Source organism: Eublepharis macularius, chromosome 6 (assembly GCF_028583425.1).
Source record: "Eublepharis macularius isolate TG4126 chromosome 6, MPM_Emac_v1.0, whole genome shotgun sequence".
Taxonomy (NCBI): domain Eukaryota; kingdom Metazoa; phylum Chordata; class Lepidosauria; order Squamata; family Eublepharidae; genus Eublepharis; species Eublepharis macularius.
In genome coordinates this window covers 64,906,747-64,924,693 of record NC_072795.1, presented here as the reverse complement: position 1 = coordinate 64,924,693, position 17,947 = coordinate 64,906,747, and the positions used below count along the sequence as shown (strand labels likewise).

The 17,947-nt window shown below is 47.4% G+C and overlaps 2 protein-coding genes across 3 annotated transcripts in view; one reads left to right on the top strand and one right to left on the bottom strand.

Annotated features, from left to right (window-relative positions):
• The first annotated feature begins 581 nt into the window (after positions 1-581).
• On the top strand, positions 582-8,112 carry HPS6 (HPS6 biogenesis of lysosomal organelles complex 2 subunit 3). Its single transcript, XM_054983696.1, has one exon. It carries the CDS (start codon positions 1,247-1,249, stop codon positions 3,731-3,733), a length of 2,487 nt encoding a protein of 828 aa, XP_054839671.1. The 5' UTR covers positions 582-1,246; the 3' UTR covers positions 3,734-8,112.
• A 765-nt stretch (positions 8,113-8,877) lies between these two features.
• The window catches only part of LOC129332882 (prominin-1-A-like), a 47,055-nt gene continuing 37,985 nt past the window's right edge, over positions 8,878-17,947 (bottom strand). For both annotated transcript variants that reach the window (XM_054984180.1, XM_054984181.1), the window contains exons 15-25: positions 17,627-17,711; positions 17,294-17,443; positions 16,479-16,550; positions 15,845-15,934; positions 15,663-15,716; positions 14,979-15,059; positions 13,952-14,020; positions 13,400-13,489; positions 12,732-12,844; positions 10,942-10,965; positions 8,878-10,233 (exon numbers count right to left, since the gene is read on the bottom strand). In XM_054984180.1, the coding sequence (XP_054840155.1) occupies positions 10,182-10,233; positions 10,942-10,965; positions 12,732-12,844; positions 13,400-13,489; positions 13,952-14,020; positions 14,979-15,059; positions 15,663-15,716; positions 15,845-15,934; positions 16,479-16,550; positions 17,294-17,443; positions 17,627-17,711 (880 nt within the window). In that variant the 3' untranslated portion in view covers positions 8,878-10,181. The remainder of the gene's footprint in view (positions 10,234-10,941; positions 10,966-12,731; positions 12,845-13,399; positions 13,490-13,951; positions 14,021-14,978; positions 15,060-15,662; positions 15,717-15,844; positions 15,935-16,478; positions 16,551-17,293; positions 17,444-17,626; positions 17,712-17,947) is intronic.

Below are 17,947 nucleotides of genomic sequence, written 5' to 3'. Positions count from 1 at the left end.
GTTTGAGGAAAGCTGGGAGAATGGGGCTCTCTGACCTCCTCAGACAGGCCGGTCCACAGGGTAGAGGCCACCACAGAGAAAGCCGGTGTAAGGGTAGTTGGTGATTTCACCCATGTGCAGGGCGGCACCTGCAGGAGACCCTTTGCTTGTGAATTATGTTAAACGTTTTGATCGGGATCCCTTGAATAGTACCAAACTGCATGTTAGATAGTGCAGATAACACCTAACCGCGGTCAGTCCTACAGGTTTACCATTTATATCCGCCACTGCCCGGCGCAGTTAACACCTCTCACCGTTGCGGCTGAGCAGCCTTCTTTAAAGGCTAGAGGAGCAGAGCGGAGAGCCCTGCCTAGCTGTGCGTAGGAAGCCCAGCAGCGGCGTAACAGCGGGGCCGGCTCTCTGGGAAAATCCCGTGCCCGGAGGAGGGCCGCACGCGTGGCTGGGATGCGGAGCCCTGCACATCCCCCCTGAGCCTCAGCCCTTCCCCGCCCTGCCCCTTTAAGATGGGGCGGGACTACAAAGCAGGCCAGCTCGGGAGGGCTCTCGGCCGTCCTCCAGCAGTTCCGCCTTCCGAGGTGGCTGCTCAGCAGGGTCAGCAATAAGAGGGGTTAACCTCCTTTGGCAGGGGAAGTTAAAGGCCTGCAGGCAGTTCGGGTTTGGCGCCGAGACGGTGGGAGGAGAGTGGCGTTGCCCGGAAATTAAAGGCCTCGTGATTGCAGTAAGGAGTTGTGGCTGTTCCGAAGCGGAGGGAGGAAGAAGGGGGTTTCGCTGCCCTGACGGGGAGAGCGCGGTCCTTGCGGGGAAGGTGCTCGCGCTAAAGCGCAGGGTTTGGTCTCCTCGGTGCGCAAAGGGAAGAGCGGCTGCCTGGCCCCGGGCGCGGGAGGCGAGAGGAAAAAGGAAGCTCCTTAGGCTGAGCTGGAGAGCGGAGTGGGGCGCTTAACAGTCGGAGGGAGCCACGGCGGAGGAAGAGGAGACCTCGGCAGCCCAGGGGACCGGGAAGCAAGACGCAGAGAAGCTGGCGACGGGCTCTGGCGTTTCAAGGCCTCGAGGAGAAAGGGCGCGCGGTGTCGTCGTAGAGACAGCGAGAGAGAGCGGAGCCAGGGACTCCTCGCTCCCAGAGGAGCGAGACAGGGCCGCCCCGCTGCGGGGCCAGGCGAGCTTGTGAGCAGCCCGAGGCTAGATGCGCCGCGACTGCGTTCTCTAACTTCTTCTCAATGTGGTTGGCAGCAGTACCGAACGCCCCGCAATGAAGCGAGTCGCGGCGCTGCAGCAGGTCTCCGACTGGAGCGACTTCGTCCGCGGCCACTGCCTGCGGGAGCTGCTGGACCAGCGCCGTCCGAGCGAGGCTCCCGGCCGCATCGTCGTTAGTCCTGACAGGCATCATCTACTCCTGCTGTGGAACCAGCCGGCCTCCCAGGCTCGGGTCGTGGCCTTTCAGCGTCTGGGCACCGTCGGGGCCGATCTGGAGAGGAGCTGGCAGCCGCCTCAGCCGCCTGTGGTGGGGCTCCTTTTCCTGGAGGGTTGCGCGGCGGCGGCGGCGGCCTTCTGGGTGCTGGCCGTTGTCTGGGAGCAAGGCAGGACGGAACTCTGGCGCTTTGTGCCTGCAGCCGGGTGGTGCTTGCTGCAGAGCCTGGAGCTGTGCTGTGGAGCCCGGGCGCGCATTGTCTCCATCTGCAACCGGGGGAACCGCCTGGTGTGGTGTGAGGAGAGACCCCCTCTAAACGCACAGCTGACCCCGGAGAAGAGAGCCTTCAGGTACTGCATCTGCACTCGAGAGCTTCAGATTGGCGAGAAGGGTGCCCAGCTCAGCCCCTTGCGGATTGTTTTACACAACAGCCCTGCTTATGAAGTGCTGGCCTCGACCTCTGGTGTATTTCTAGTGCCCACCCCAGCCACTTTCTCTGGGGTGGCCAAGTGTGTCCTTATCTGGCGACCGGAAAATACTGACATTGTTGTTGCTGTTCCATCCAGAGGGTGCATTTGCACCAAAGCCTTGCATCCGGGCAACGAAGTGGACTTTAAGAAGCTTGTGTTGGGATATGTGGGAATTCTGGCATCCATGGAGGTTTTGGATATTCATAGCTGTACCCTCTCAAGCAGCAAAGGGATCCTCCTTGCCACCAGCTCAGGCACTGTGGACTTGGTTCAACCCAATGGACTGTGGAGATCTGTCTTTGATTTTGGACAAAGTGCCTTGACGCCGGGGAAGGAGATCCAATTGAAAGTGTCAGGGGACATGCTTGTATGCTTGCTGGGATGCATTCTTTATCTTGTGGACTTGAACAGCAGACAGCTGCTGGAAAAGAAACTCCTGAGCACAGAAATGTTTTTCTTGGATTTTCCCACAGAGGAGGAAGAGGCGGTAGCTGTGCAGCTTCTTGCCCCCAATGGCATTTACCACCTTGACTTATCTGGGACTGACAAAGATTGCCAACCAGAGCCCACCCTGGTGGAGATGGTCTTTGAAGAGGCATGCAAGTATTATCAGCGGCGCAGCCTCAGCAGCTCCAAGCTTACTGTGGAGAAACTAAAGAAGGGCGGCATGTTTCAGGCTCCCATTGCTCTTTCTTCCATCCTGTGCCATAGCCTTGCTTCAAAGGATAAGAGGACTGGGGCTCTCCCAGAGCCTTATGCAAAGCTTTTGGGCACGATGCAGCTAGAACTGCAGAGCTTCCAGAGCCTGGAGTTCCTCAAGTCATGTGTGGTGAGGGCCTCTGAAAGCGAGGTGGACAGCTACAGTGAGGAGCTGGTAGACCAGGAGTTTAGCCGCCTTCTATGCTTGGATTTAAACAGGGAGAACCTGGCTTACATGAATGCCATCTTCGGTTCCTTCCCTGTGGCCTCCTGGAAGGCTATCCAGAACCATCTGCAACTGCAACAGAATGGTGATGGCCTGTTAGTAGCCAGAGCCACCCCAGATGTGTGGAAGAAAATTCTGGGGGGACCTGTGCCCGGCCTGTGCAAGCAAGAGGTCTCTCTGAACGGGGTGGTCCCCCTATTTGAACTCATCTGTCTGTCTCTTCATCAGTTCAAGCCAAAATGGCTACCTAGCTTTGTGGAGTTATCCCAGCAGTATGTGGGTACCTCTTGGGCATACAACAAGGAGGGTCCCGAATGTGGCATGCCCCTCTATAAGAGAGCACTAGCTGTACTAACAAGGAGGAGTAACTGCTCTGTGGCTTATACAGAAATAGAGATTGAGCTCCTTCTATGCAGCCATCGGCCCAAAGCTATCCTGCAGGCCATACACCTCCTTATCCGCCACAGGAGATGGCAGCGTGTGATGGATGTAGCCGAGAAATTTTCTAAGTTAAGCCCTTTGCTAAACAAAGAAATTTTTATCATCCTCTTGGGAGAGTTTGCCCAGCACAGGGCTTTGGATCCTTACTTGGACACGTTATGGGAGCTCTGCCCTGCAGACCTGAGTGCTCCTGACATACTGAGCATTATTCAACAGCATTTACCCCAAACAGAATTTGACCCCCCACCCTTTCTCCCAGATGGGGCACCTCAGCTGACTGTCAGCTTGCTCAAGCCACTGTTGCACCGAGTGGCACATTGTGCAGCTGGCCAGGATGAAATTTATGCTGATGTCTTACAAGGGCCAGCTTTTCCTCCTCCAACCCCACCTCGGCACCAGCAAGTTGCTTCAAAGGCAGCTGCTCAGGAATATGTGCAAAGGACTGAGCCCCTTCAGAACCACACACAAGGCACATTGTTTGAGGGGGTGTGAAGTTGGAATAAGATAAAAAGCATGTAGGTTGGGCTGGGCAAAATGGTGTCCAAAGCAATTGGTCCTGGCAGAATCAGGATCTGCCATCTGTGAATCCCACTTAGGACCTGCATTGCTAGATGTCCTTACCATAGTGGGTGACAAACCCCAAAGTCTTTTGAACTGTCAGTAGGAGTATCTGGAAGAGTGCAAAGATGCTTTTATGAGAAAGGTTGGGGGGTACCGAGTTACCTTAAATAAGAGTGAATGTGCACATAAGCGAATTATATCATTGCTTATATAACACAGTGAAATGAAGATCTACTTCTAATATGTTCTAATCCTTTCATGAATAATGCTGGTGCTGTTTTTTATTTCCTTATACATGTTAGTAAATACCAGTTCATATTTGCATGTGAGCCTAGCGATGCTGGGAAATTGCCCAGCTTTGACTTTATTGAAGGCATGTTCTCAAACCCACATCTCTGTACTCTACTGCCTGCAATTATTTCCTTAGTGCAGGGGCTGTTTCCTAGTATGGTTCCAGCTTACTGGGGGCAAAGTTTCACTGGCCAGGATATTTCTTCCCTGAAATGAAAGTTTGAAACTGCTTGATGAAGAGCATGTTTGCTGTCCACTTCTCTGGCTGGAGACTTGTGCTTTGGAGGCACCATAGTCTCTGCTTGAATATGCAATATTAATGTTAGATGGGGCAGTCCCAGCTATTTCCATGGCGCGCGCACACACACCTACCTTTGTCCCCCTCTGATGGCTTTATTTTTTTTCCTTTAAAAAAAATATGGCTGTAAACAGCAGGGCTCTGTAGTTCACTTAAATAGCCCACTCCTGTTTATTCTGAAGCTTACTTATGCATTGGGCCCCTTGTGGCTTAAGATTTAAGCAAATACTCTTCTTTTGGGAGAGCAAGGTAGGACCTTGTGTAAAATGTGAGCATGCTCAGCCCTTAATGATTGTCAGCATCTTACAGTGCCCTTATACCAATGGTGTTGAGGAGATCCTGTCACATCCACATATTCCTAGTGAGAATTTAATCGCTTTGGCCTGGGATGTGAAGATGGAGTGAGGGATTTTTAATAGTTATAAGCAGGAGTAACTTTTTCTTTTTACAGGTGGAGGAAAAACTACTTTTTAATCTTATGAAATTGTTAGCATTTGTTTTAAAAGGCAGAGGTTCCCCAGTGTGGTTCTAAAGAGGGAAATGGTTTGACTACAAGGAAATCACTGTGCACTTCAGTTCTCTGTTTGAGAGCAGGTTGAGCAGCTTCTCTGAAGCCACTATGGACTGTAGTGCTGGACCGTTTGGATTGTTTAGGGAGACGTGGTCGGGGGCTACTATATTCTGTGCTACTGTTTGTTTGCTCTCGTCCCCATCTTGATCAAGTTATTGGGGAATCATCATTTATTACATAATAGTGCTTGCTCAGACAAGACCCAGCACTAATATAGAGGTGCCTGGATTCCAAACTAGGCCCACACTTCCTGCAGCATCACAGTAAGGTGGTATGCCCTGTGCGGAGCAGTTGCTTGTGTTTGCTGCTGTGGGTTCGCCTTCTCTGGGTGTGGGGGCGGGACATGATAGGGTAATTAGCACAATACACAGAAATTCTGGTCCTTCCACACTTCATCTCTGTTGTATGAGTTTTAACAATTAGGGTCATGAGGAAGTGTTTGGTATTACATGGTGTGTGTATATATGTGTATATATATATATTTAGGATATGTCTTACAGTAGTGAATAAGCTGCCTTCTGTGCACTCTGATGAAAGAGCACAAGTGTCTGGCTTGTGCATATATGCTGACTTGTTTCATTCTACTTTCTGATGTTCTCAGGTGAATTGCATGTTCTCAGAGAACCCACAGATTCCCTTAGTCTAGAGCCAAGTGTTTGTGTGTGTGTGTGTGTGTGTGTGTGTAGGGGGGGGGGCTCTGCCTTCATTACTTGAAACAAAACATCTTTTGGATACAACTCTTAGAGGGGGGCCTACAGAGCTAAAGTATGAGAACCACTCCCCCCAAGTGTATGCAGTTCTGCCTATTTGCAATAGGAATGAAGCTTTGGGTTTTAGAAGGTTCGGAAACTCTTGATTACAACAGGGTATGTAGCATGTATGAGAAACTGCCCCTATGATTTCCTTGAATGATACATGTTCTGCCCGTCCAAAGTAACTTGGCAAAAAATAGCTTTGATGCTAATCTTGACAAACAAGTTAATTCTGTTTTAATGCAATATTTGGTTTCTGAAGCCACTTCTGTGTTCTGTATACAGAATTAAAAGTTGATGAACAATCATGAAGAACTCTGCCCCTGACCGGGAAGCACCTGGCATGTACATTGTAGGCACCCAGCTGCACATTTTTTTCCTGTGAGCTGTTGAGCCAAACTGGGCTTCCTTTGTTAATGAGGAACAACTCTAGAAGAGAAATTGCTGCATGAACCACAAAACCTCCTAGCATAAGAAAACCAATGATTTGCCAGAAAGGGCTTGCATGTTATGGTAGTAGCAATCAATGCACCTTTGTCTTCTGTGTTACATTATAAAAGCTGTATTACCAGCTACCCAGCTCCTTTTCTGAAATGGGGGAGGGGGGTCACTGTCTACTTTTGCCTCTAGCAAAGATGATGTTGAGCAGAAATAAGGTAGGAGAGATGATGGAGCATGGAAAGCAAGAAAGAGACAGAAATAAGAAGTAAGCACTGTTACAACAGCAGCAGGTATAAACTAGCCTGAAATGAAGTTGTGTGCCATAATGGAAGTGGATTTCTCCTCTCTCTCTAGGTTCATAAGGCAAAGCATTTGATGCTTAATTTAATGCTTCAGGGGCTGTTTTTAGCTTATTCCACTCTTCCAATTGTAGAAACTCAAACAGATTTGGGAGAGGCATTTTGTGGCTGAATAAGCATTTGCAGCTGAAGTCGGTGGGGGGCATGTCAAGACCCTATTTAACAGCAGAAGTTGCCATCATTACAGGAGAGGTCTGCTTTCTTAGAAGACATTATCAGCTTATCCTTCTGTTCTCCTTACAAGTTTCTGTCCTTAGTGAAGACATACGTAAAACAGTCTGCACTAGATTTAGTTGCCTAAAATTTGGGGTTTTTTAAAGACGTAACAACAGGCTGAAAATTTTTTTTAACAAAAGTTACAGGATGGCTTATGTGGACCCACTATCTAATGATGGGTACATGTGCTGGAGCAACTTCTATAGCCAATAGCTTCTATAGCCAATAGCTTCTATAGCCAATAGCTTCTATAGCCAATAAAATAGTATGTTATCGTGGGAAGTTATTGGAAGTTATATAAACACTTTACATTAAACTTTCAGTACTGTGAAACACTCTGAAAAATGTAATTGGTATAGGCTTGATATAAAAATTAGCAAGAGCTATGCCTGCATAATAAAAATTGCCACATAAAAAGCTTTTACTTCCCAATGTTTGAAGGTGTAGTTAAAGTCACCAATGTCTGCTGAGTCTTTGGAAGAACTGGGCTGTATTGGGAGGGATAATGGATAAGAGTCGGTTGCAAAGGTCACAACTCAGTGGCATAACAGGAGGGTGTTTACCATATTTAAAAAAAGACCCAGGCTCTTTACACAGCCCATGCCTGTAGATTTAAGAACTTTAGTTAATAAGTAGAACTTATTGTACTTGTTGTACTTTCTAACTCAAGATAATCAGGATTTAAACCTTTGCTACCTTTCTTGACAATAAGTCTCTGCAACCCCTATATGAGCCAAACTGCTCATCTCCCATTGATGGTTTGGGTGACAATAGTGAGCCGCAGATGCCACCTGATGGGGTCACCCCTGTTAATGCTCTGATACCACCACTTCATATCAATAGACCTTTATTGAGTTTACTGTCCAACTGATGCTTCATATTCCCCTACAGCATCCTCAGCTCTTGTGTCCTAATAATGTATGGCCTTTCCAGATGGTTTAAAATATCTTGCTTGATTTTATTCAACATATGTGCTAAGCTTAGCATTGGTAGCAAAATGGCTTAGTAAATAAATGGTATGCTGCAGTTGAAGGCTGGGGGGGTGGCATACATGTTTGTATTTCAGATAGTAAACAAGTGCTACAGCATTGGTCTGAGAATGCAAGCAGGACTCAACAATTAGAAGGAGCAAAGGTGAGGAGGTAGGGAGCCTTACAACAATATTTGTTTTTGTTTTTTAAAGATTCCTAACAGCATGCCTATGCAGCACAGTAGTAAATGGATGCATTTTACAAAATTAAAGTGGAATGGGAAAAATAGTATCATTCCTCAGTAATGATGTCCCAGATACTAGTTAAGATGTGCCTGAGACATTTCTTCCTACGATCAGTATGGCCACTGAGATGTTGAGGGGGAAGTGGATGCATTTCCTCTACAAAATGAAGTGTCAAAATACGATTTTCCTTTAACACAAGTAGTCACTTGAGGAAAGACATCTGTCCCAAGCACAGCAACAACAGTGTAATTGTTAAACAAGATAATGCCTCATTGGGAAAGGCCTTAAGTTAACCGCGGAGTCTGCCTAGTTCTCAGCACCAAACTCCCAAGTTCAAAGAGAGTTTCCCGAATCTAGAGACTAATGTACAAACACCAGTAGCTCTTGTGAAATCAGATGCCCTCAAAATGGTGTCAACACCATTCTACCATCTTTGGAATCTGATTTGTGGTTTATTAAAAACAGGAATGGGATAAATGGGAGATCCTTTTTTCATCCAGATCACTTAAATAACAGAATAAATGGTCTTTAAGGTGCCATACAACTAATATTTTTCATCCATGTAGGTTTTTATGGAGTAGAACCGAGTTCCTCAGGTACAGATTGTTTTTGTAGTCTTCAAAAGCTTATATGGGGGAAGGGGATTAGTCTTTAAGGTGCCACATGGCATGTTTATTTGTCCGGCACCACACTAGCACGGCTTCCTGTCTGCAGCAGGGCTTTTTTTCAGGGGGAACAGAGTTCTGGAACCTCTTGAAAATGGTCACATGGCTGGTGGCCCCGCCCCCTGATCTCCAGACAGAGGGGCGTTGAGATTGCCCTCTGTGCCGCTCAGCGGCGCAGAGGACAATCTCAACTCCCCTCTGCCTGGAGATCAGGGGGCGGGGCCACCAGCCATGTGACCATTTTCTCCAAAGGCAACCCACTGAGTTCCACTGCCTCTTTTCCCAGAAAAAAAGCCCTGGTCTGCAGTAACGGAGAGGGGCACATTTTAAGGCACGTATGACCAAAACCCATTACCTTCAAAGGCCTGACATAACATTTTTTGCTGTATCTATTATATATTTAGCAAGAAGGTACAGTACTCCTGCTTTTGACATGATTCCCTCTCCTCCATTTCCTCAGAAACAGCATGTCAGAGTATTTTGAACTGCAAGTGGGGGAGGCAGTGAAAACACTCTGAGGCTGGAGGAAGGTAGGAGAGAATATATTGCTGCATATATTAGAACAGTAACAGGCTGCCTCAGGAAATATTTTCCTGATACTTCCTGCTAGAATTGTGCAGTAATTTGGGCGTTTAACTCACACTCTCAAGGAGTCTGCCCTGGCTCAGTTTTGAACCCAATTTGCAGTGGCCCACTTTGTGTCTTCTAATTCCCAGTATTTTTTGCCAAAAATGGACTTTGATCTGATCTGGCAAGGCACTTAATATTTAATGTAATGGTGTTATAGTTACAATCACTTAAAATAGATTAGTTATAGATCTCTGAATTGTTCAGAGATCTACAGCATACATTGTCTTTGAAAATTTAGTATTCTACTAAATGGAAGTAAACCATGGAAGACTGAAGGCAGCAGACCTTTTCCATACAGTTATGTCAGGTTGCTCAGCAGAATGATTGCTGTAATGATTACGATTGACATACCTTCAGCTCAGAATCAGTCATTTTAATGGTAACACATCCAGCTTCATCTGCATTGGAAACTGCCCCACAACCTACTGCCCCTGGCTAGGGAAAAAGTAAATAGGTCCATTTTAACTCTTCTAGTTGGGGTGAGCATAGTAGGAGTGCCTTAAGTCATCCAAGACTGCAAGGCCATCTGAAGACACATAAACACAGCAGGCACTAAATCCAAACGAGAGGCAAGACCTACTCTCCCCACCAGCCACCCCTCCGCAAGCTGCAGCACAAGGAACTACAGTCCCAACAGCACTGCAACAATGATGAAGTACAAGGGCTGCCACCGTAGTATTCATGATATGGTGAACGTAAGTACAGCACACACAGGAACACAGGCTGTACACTTGCTCAACAGCAGCTGGGTTGTGTGTTTGCCGATGGCACTCCTGCAGGTAAACACTGGTGTTTCCCCACTGTTATCTTGAGCAGAAAAAAATTCCTGGTAGATGCTGATCCACATGGTTCACATTAGCAAGACAGGTCTGGGGATAGTGTAAAATTCATTGTGTCAACCTCAGGGCTGTTCAAAGGTAGATAGGTAGGAAAGGAGCCATTACTTCCTCAGCTCTGGACGCGGCATTTTGAATGCATGTGATGGCCTTGATCTGCAAAGGTTAGGGAAGGAAAAAGAAAACCACAAAAGAAGGGGTTTTTTTCCCCTCGAACTTGCCAAATTGTATCTTCTTCGTGCAGCCCCCTGAGGACAATCAGAGAAGGACTGGGTTTCTAATGACACTTAGAAAAAGCAGTATCAAGATAAGTAACCACTCTCTTTAACTTTCAGACCATGGAAATTTTAAAAAAGGAATGCAGAAAGTCTCTGATCAGGATCTTTCTTTTTTAAAATTTCAAATCAGCCAGTAGAGGCACATAATTGGGTCAGGGAAGAAGTGCAGGGGTGTTTAAGTTTTCCCTTTGTCATTTTCAGCCTATATTACAGACACCCACACTACTGATGATTGTAGAAACTGCTTGGGTGGGATCATTTAGATCAAGAGAACAGTGTGGGGGGAATCAAATACTCCTTCCTCTATTTTCCCATATACATCATTACTTTGAATTTAAAATAAATTATGTGGGGGGTCTGCACAGATTTCCTACATCAAGGCTTGTTGGGCCCTTAAGATTATGCAGTGGGAGTGGGGTGATTGCATTGCCAAAATCACTCCTCCACTTCTTCAACATCTCCCTGGTTCTAGCCATCCTTCCCATTTCCCCAATCATATGTCCCTTTTTCATATTCTAATACTGCTTCTGCTCAAACTACAGAGATATATCAGAAAGATATAAAGGAGATATGGAAAGGTACTTACAGTTCCATAGTTTCCCCATTGCTCCTGGTAAGAGAAATCAAAAGTGTCAATTGCATGTCCTCAGCCACCAAGGAAAGTCCTGGAGGGGCTGATGCCCTTGGGGAGGGGTCACCCACCTGCTACTGCCACCCCATCCCCAGGGCAGCCCCATGCAAAGTGGGCAGGAGCCACTATGAGCTGGCTGCTCCCACAAGAGGGATGGGAACTACTCCCAACAAAAGCCAGCAGCCCCCTCCCCACACAAGGCAGATGGGCGCAAAGTGGGAAAGGGCTGTAAGCCAGCAGACCCTGTCCTGCACAGGGAGGTTGGGTGCAAGCCAGGCAGAAGCCCCAACAACCCAGGTCCCTTCCTCTTCCCCCCCTCCATTGGGGGGATAGGATGGGGGCATGGCTGGGCCCAGACCTTCCTCCTTCCCTCCCCCCAGTGGGGTCCCCTTCCAGGGCCATTCTTGCCTCCCACTCAACCCTCATCTGCCACTCCCACATGACATAGGGTTGCCAGGCTCCCTCGATCTCCCAGCGGGAGACTGGGGCCTGGCTCTTACCTTGGAGGAGCTCGTGTGTGCACGTGCACTCCAGCAAGCGTGATGATGTCACTTCTGGGAGTGATGTCATCACACAGCCCCCGTTTGGGCACTGATTGGGCCCGTTGTGGGCCCCTGTGGAGTGCAGGAACGCTCCCACACTCCACAGGGGCCCACAACGGGCTCAATCCGCACCCATTTTGGCATGGATCGGGTCCGTTTTGGCGTGGATTGGGCCCGTTGTGGGCCCCTGCAGAGTGCAGGGATGCTCCTGCACTCCACAGGGGTCCAGATCCAGGCCAAAACAGGCCTGATCCTGGGGCTGCTGTGCGCGGGCTGCAGGGGGGCACGCATGGAAGGTGCGCCCCCCCCGCTGGCCAGGTAAGTGGGGGCGAGGGTGGGGGCGGGGGATCCCCCACCCCCACCAGGGGTCTGGAAGCCCTAACATGACATCACTTTCAAAGGCTGACCAGGAAGCCAGGAACTACAGAGAAAGTACTATCTGTCCATGTGGCATTACAGGACATCCGTCAGTACCTCCAGTTCTGGGTATCTATGGGGATGCACAAACATCCATCAAACCAGCAGCCCCTGCACTATGGCACAGACTAGAATGGCTCCTTGGTATAGTAAAACTTGGCTCTTGCATGTACTGACTTCAGGAAAAAATGGGGGTAGGAGAACTGAGTCATCAGGCTGAGGATGAGAATCAGCCACTCCAGTACTGCCTTACTTAATAACAGCAGTTCTTCCTCCAGCCAAGTGTATCTTGAGCTTGTTATGATTCCACTGCATAGAGTTATGTAGAACTGCTTCTTAGGATTCAGGTGAGGTCAGTAAAATCAGAAGAAAACCCAACTAGCTCAGACTGTTCATGGATCTACTAACAGTGGAGGCAGTGCCCCAACATAGGTATGTAGGAAATCCAAGTCTCCCCTCATCCTACAGAAAATATAGCACCTCCTCTGTGAGACCCTGGATCACTCATTGCCCCTTGTCTTCCAAGCCACATACCGTCACAAAAGTGGAGCTACACTATAGTAGCGTCCCCACATCCAGGAGTCGTGCTTACAGGAAAAGTCACAACACTGGGTACTACATCCATGGTCCTTTAGGGGTGTCCAGGTTGTAACCAATGGTTACAAATAGGAGAGGTAGGTTCCCACTGGTTGTAACCAATGGATACAGTTCAGACAAAAAGAGGAAAAAGTATCTCATATCATGGCAGTAGGCAAAATTACTGACAACTGCACGAGCGATTCTTACTCGTAGATATCATCCATTCGCATCCTGCGGTAGAACTTGGCAAGGCGCACTGCCAAGATGACACTTGGCAGCAGGAATATGGTGCACCAGCCCAAACTAAACCAAAAAGCATTCTGGAAGTGGAAGAGGAGAAAAAGGCTTAGTGATAATGGAAAGGTATCCCTCCCTACCTCAGCCTAGGCCCAACCCTCACTGTAAGGTCAGATGTATCCATAAAAGAAGCATCAGGACCAAGAGATTTATTATAACCACCAACTGCCTCCCCATAAGCTCTTCCCTGAGTCTGCACAAGAGGCCCCTCATACACCCCCCCATACCCAGTGCCCACCATCTTCAAGAAAAATAGATGCCTCCTTAGCAGCACCCTAATCTGCTGCCCAAAACCAAGACTTGCCATGCCTCAACGAACCTTTATACACATACCCTATCCAAAGTGACAGCAAACTCACTGCCCCAGACACAGATGAAATTATCACGGCTAGCATTTATGTGATCTCCCACCTACAACATAGTCTCGCTCCTCAAACTGTAGCTACCATCTCTTTATCCTCTCTTTCCCATGCTACTTTTCTTTATCCATGCTGACTCATGGCATCTATCTCGCTCCTCCCCCTCTCTGCCATTGTTTCACTAAATGATGAGGTTAGCCCTCATCCTATTTCCCTTACCCAAACATCAACAATGTAGCTGCAGACAATGGTGTTTGCAGCATCCAATGTCCAGGCTGCAGGGCCACAGCGCGCTACTTCTCCTGTTATCTGTCAACAAATAAGACAAGGAAACATTACAACCAGTATGGGAGAGAACTCAGATCCACATGCCACTCCTTGCTTAATCCTCCTCACAAGTATTTCCAAGCCAGTCTAACTGGAATCTCTTAGTATGGCAGGGATTTTCCAGTACATCTGGAAACCCAGTACATCTTCTTGCAGTCTGCAAGTAGAAAAACGGTATGAGTCCCATAAGGATGACTTATGCATGCAACCACAGGATGGCCAAGTGGATGCTAGCAGGCACAAATGTTTAGTTGGGGCAAGGAACTTCTTGTGGTTATTTGCTTCAAATAATTAATGACTGGGTTTCTTGAGCATAAATGAAATATTCAGCCTGGGTGCATTGCTAGATATGATTGCATTCTGTACAAGCAAGTAGAGGCAGGATCCTATTTTGTCATGGCCAAAGGTTGAACCTGGTCTTCAGTGGATATTGAAGTTACTTACAGTGTATTTGACCCAGTCCAGGTACACTTCAAAATAACCCAGCACACTACGTACAAAACCCAAGGTTGCCTAGTTAAAAGTAAAGAGAAAAGATTTGAGAATACAGAAGACAACCCTTTCTGAATCCAGAATGGGATTCAGTTCTGGAGCATGCATACATCTCTTTAAACCCCATTTATGGATCCAGGAAAAGGAAGGGAAGTATTGGTGAGGTGTTGATCTATACATGATCAGCAAAAGGTGATATGTACCACCACCATGGAGACACAAACCCACACATACTGACTTCCACCTGTCCTCTTTTCCAGCATATCTCTGGTATTCCCACTTCCAAAACTGGTTCACCATCAGCTCTGAAAGTTAGGTTCATGCTGGAGGCTACGGATAGGCCTCAGCATTACATAATGTGAAGGAAAATAAAAACAAGCCCGGGACATCCACCATCCTTTATTTTTATTTATTTAATTAATTTGATTTCTAGTCTGCTCTGCCCGCAAGCACGATCCGAGTGGATCACAGCATTTTAAAACATATAATAAACAGAATAAGATTTAGCAGCAATATAAACATTAGAACACATCAATTATAAACAGCCACGCACATTTTGCCCTACCCCCTCAAACTAAATATCCTGCGGGGTGGGTGGCCAGTCATAAATGTTTACAGAGCCTGAGGGGGGCATATACTCCCCCACCATGGCAGGAGGCCGACATGATATCTTAGGTGCTCCGCCCACCTCAACCACCAAATGCCTGGCAGAACATCTCTGTCTTGCAGGCCCAACGGAAGGATAACAAATCCGAATGGGCCCGTGTTGACACAGACAGACAGTTCCACCAGGTTGGGGCCAGGGCCGAGAAAGCCCTGGCCCTGGTCGAGGCAAGGCGAACCCCCCTGGGGCTGGGGACTACCAAAAGGTGTTTATCTGCTGAATGAAGCAGCCTCCGGGGAACATGTGCTGAGAGGCAGTCCCACAGGTCCCAGTCCCTGCATCAAGGAAGAGGTTAATTATCAGAAGAGGACTCACATTCTTAACAATGTCTTTTAGATGCTTCTTCATAAATACTTCAGCCTCCTCTATTTGTGCCAATGTGGAATTCCCCAGCTCCTGCAGGGACACAGAATTGTAAGGATGATTCACTGCCAGAGCCAGGCACAGAGGAGATCTCAGGAGCTCACTTTCTATGCCAACCTTGGCAGCCATCTTAGAACAGAGTCTTATAATGGTTATATCATACATCCCCAAAGGCATAAAGGAGCATGATACATTATTATGAGGTCCAGGCAGGCCCTTTGAGAAGCAATAAGAACACTAAACAGTAGAGGAAAGCAGAGACTGAAGCTTCTGACCTAGCTTTATAAAATCTTCCCTGACCACTAAATGCACAAACATGGCATTGGGCCATCAACAGCGCCAACCACTGACATTTCCCTTCTCCATTTAAGGGGTGCCTGTCAGTGACATCCAGGATCAATCTTCAGAATGAGCCTGTGCTCTGGACCATCATACCACCAACACCCTGCAGGTTGATACCATGGGGAAATTTCTGCTTCCCCCAAGATTTAATATCTTGGACAGATTGCCTGGTAGTGTTCCTTTCCTCTTTGATATCTATAGCAAAAAGTCTTTTACAGAAACTTTCAAGGACTTGGACTCAATGTCCTACAAAGTTTTGCCCCCCACCCTTCAACCCGAACATGACCTACTTACTCGGACCTGAGGCACAGACGTGTGTAACTCCCAGATGCTGCTGTTCAGGGCTTGCTAAGGGCAAAGAATGTTCATTAGAATCTCCACACATGAAGGAAAACTGTGAGGCCAAGAGTTACATTCATCTGGGCAGCAACAAGGCAGGCTGGGGAGTTGGAGAGGGTTGAAAGGAGATCACTCACAATTGCAGCAGAAAAACTGGAGCTGGCCCTTGACTGGATCTCTTTCAAACTGTTGGCCTGATCTTGCAGTTGTTCACGAATAGGAACATGCTGAAAATGATAGTACACACCATCATCGTTAGGAGGTGTGGCTGCACTCTTTGTTATGTTTATACACAAAAACCCACTCAAAGTCAAACATGTTTAATGGATTCCCACACCCTGTATCCTAAGCCATCCCCATACAGTCATCCCTTATTCACAACAGGCTCCTCTCCAGATACCCTGTACTTTTGTTTAGTAGCCCCTCTGCCATGCAAAACCCCTTTCCCTGCCCATATTATTCATATTGGACTTCACAGCAAATCCTGTTTGGTGGCTACATTTGAAACAGGCAATTGAGGGTGCAACTGTCTCCTATTTTCACAGGGAATGACTGGGGTGATCCAATGGCCAGTCAGATATGAGAACATTACTGTGAAACACACTGAAAACACAACATAAATGCTAAATAATATTATAAGGGAAATCATAGAGTACTGAAAGTTCGCACCCTGAGGGGATCATCAAAGGCACATGTATTCAGCTTGAGAAGGGGAGGTTAGGAGAGGAACCCTGTAGGACAATGGGGACATTCTGTCCAGGCACCACTCACTGTGTGATTTGCCAGATCCTCTAGCTGCTTAGCGAAGTCAAACAGATCTTTCTGTGTCATATTCTGGTTCATCTGTGCAGGAAAGAGAGAGCATACAGCTTTATAGATGGAAGTGGGTACAGTTCAGTGCCGTGGGCATGTTAAAATTTGGGCAATTCCAAAACCTCTTTCCAACCCATGTTTATTCAGTTTTTACAAGCCCTCTCCATCATACATATAGGGGAGAAAGCCTACCTTAGTCCTTCCCTCCATTACTCCTGGAAAATATATCCCTAGCAAGGTTAAAGCCAGCCAGCTCAAATACTCTACTCAGGCTTTAATAGGAAGGCACCTTGGCAGCAGGCAGTGCTGAGGAAGCCACACAAAGCCCTTTTCAATCATTTCTCTTGACTGACTGTGTAGCCCCCATTAAAATGCCCAGAACAATCATTCCAGCAAGCCTGCTATTTTCAGTTAGGTATTGCTCCCTTGCTTATAGACTCCCTGACAGCAGTTGTTGGAGAACAGTTATTTGGGCCCCAGCAAATGTGAATGTCACACATTTTTTTATGGGGACGAAGGATGCATTTATGCTATTGGCACCCATCAGCCAGTGCCCAGGAAATCACTGCCAGAGAACTGTGACAAACCCTTACACCATTTTGAACAGCCTGTCCAATTTTCAAAATCTTTAGTGGCATTTCCCCCCAAGATGGAGCTCAATCTCTCTCTAGGCAATCCCTGGACCCTATAATAAAATTCCTGTACTAGAAAGGAAACAGCCTTATGACAAACTCTTCCTCTCACCCACAACCCCTTTCTTATTCCCATCTTACTTGCTGCAGAGTACCAGTGAAGTTCAGATTCAGTGACTCATCCTTTCTCCAGAGGTCTCTCAGGGAATACTTTTGATCTTCTGTCATAAACTTAAGAGCAGTCACATTGATCTTTAAGTTATCCAAAGTCGAGTTAATGTCATGTGTGTACTGCAGGGACAATTTTTTAAAAAAACCAAGGTAAGTAGCATAGCACATATCTTTCTCACTCTCTGGTCTAAGCCAGGATGGGGCTGCAGATGTACCCCAGACCAGAGGACCCAATGCTGAGATTCAAGGGCACCAGGCTGACTGGTGGCAAACTTTATGCACCTACAGGCATTCTTCACTGACCCTGCTGATGTTGAGGTCGTCATCTAGAGAGACTGTCCCACCCAAGTGAAGAGTGTTCCACAGGGAATTGTTGTTCTTGCAGTCCCTGTAAGGAGGAAAAATTAGCTAACAGTTCAGGATTCATCAGACTGTTAAATTCCAGTTGGGCAACAGCAGCATCATGCAAAAGAGCTTCCTCTCTCACAGAATCTGGCTTACCCCAAGGGAGCACTGGCCAGAATCAGTCCTCATATGACAACTGGTGACTTACCTCTGCAGAAAGGTTTGGAAAATGGCTCTTGGGTAGGAGCGCTGGGAAACGGCATGGTTAAGAGTGTTAAC

Excerpts from the sequence above, each read along its gene's own strand:
- HPS6 (XM_054983696.1), top strand. The coding sequence starts at position 1,247 with ATGAAGCGAGTCGCGGCGCTGCAGCAGGTCTCCGACTGGAGCGACTTC.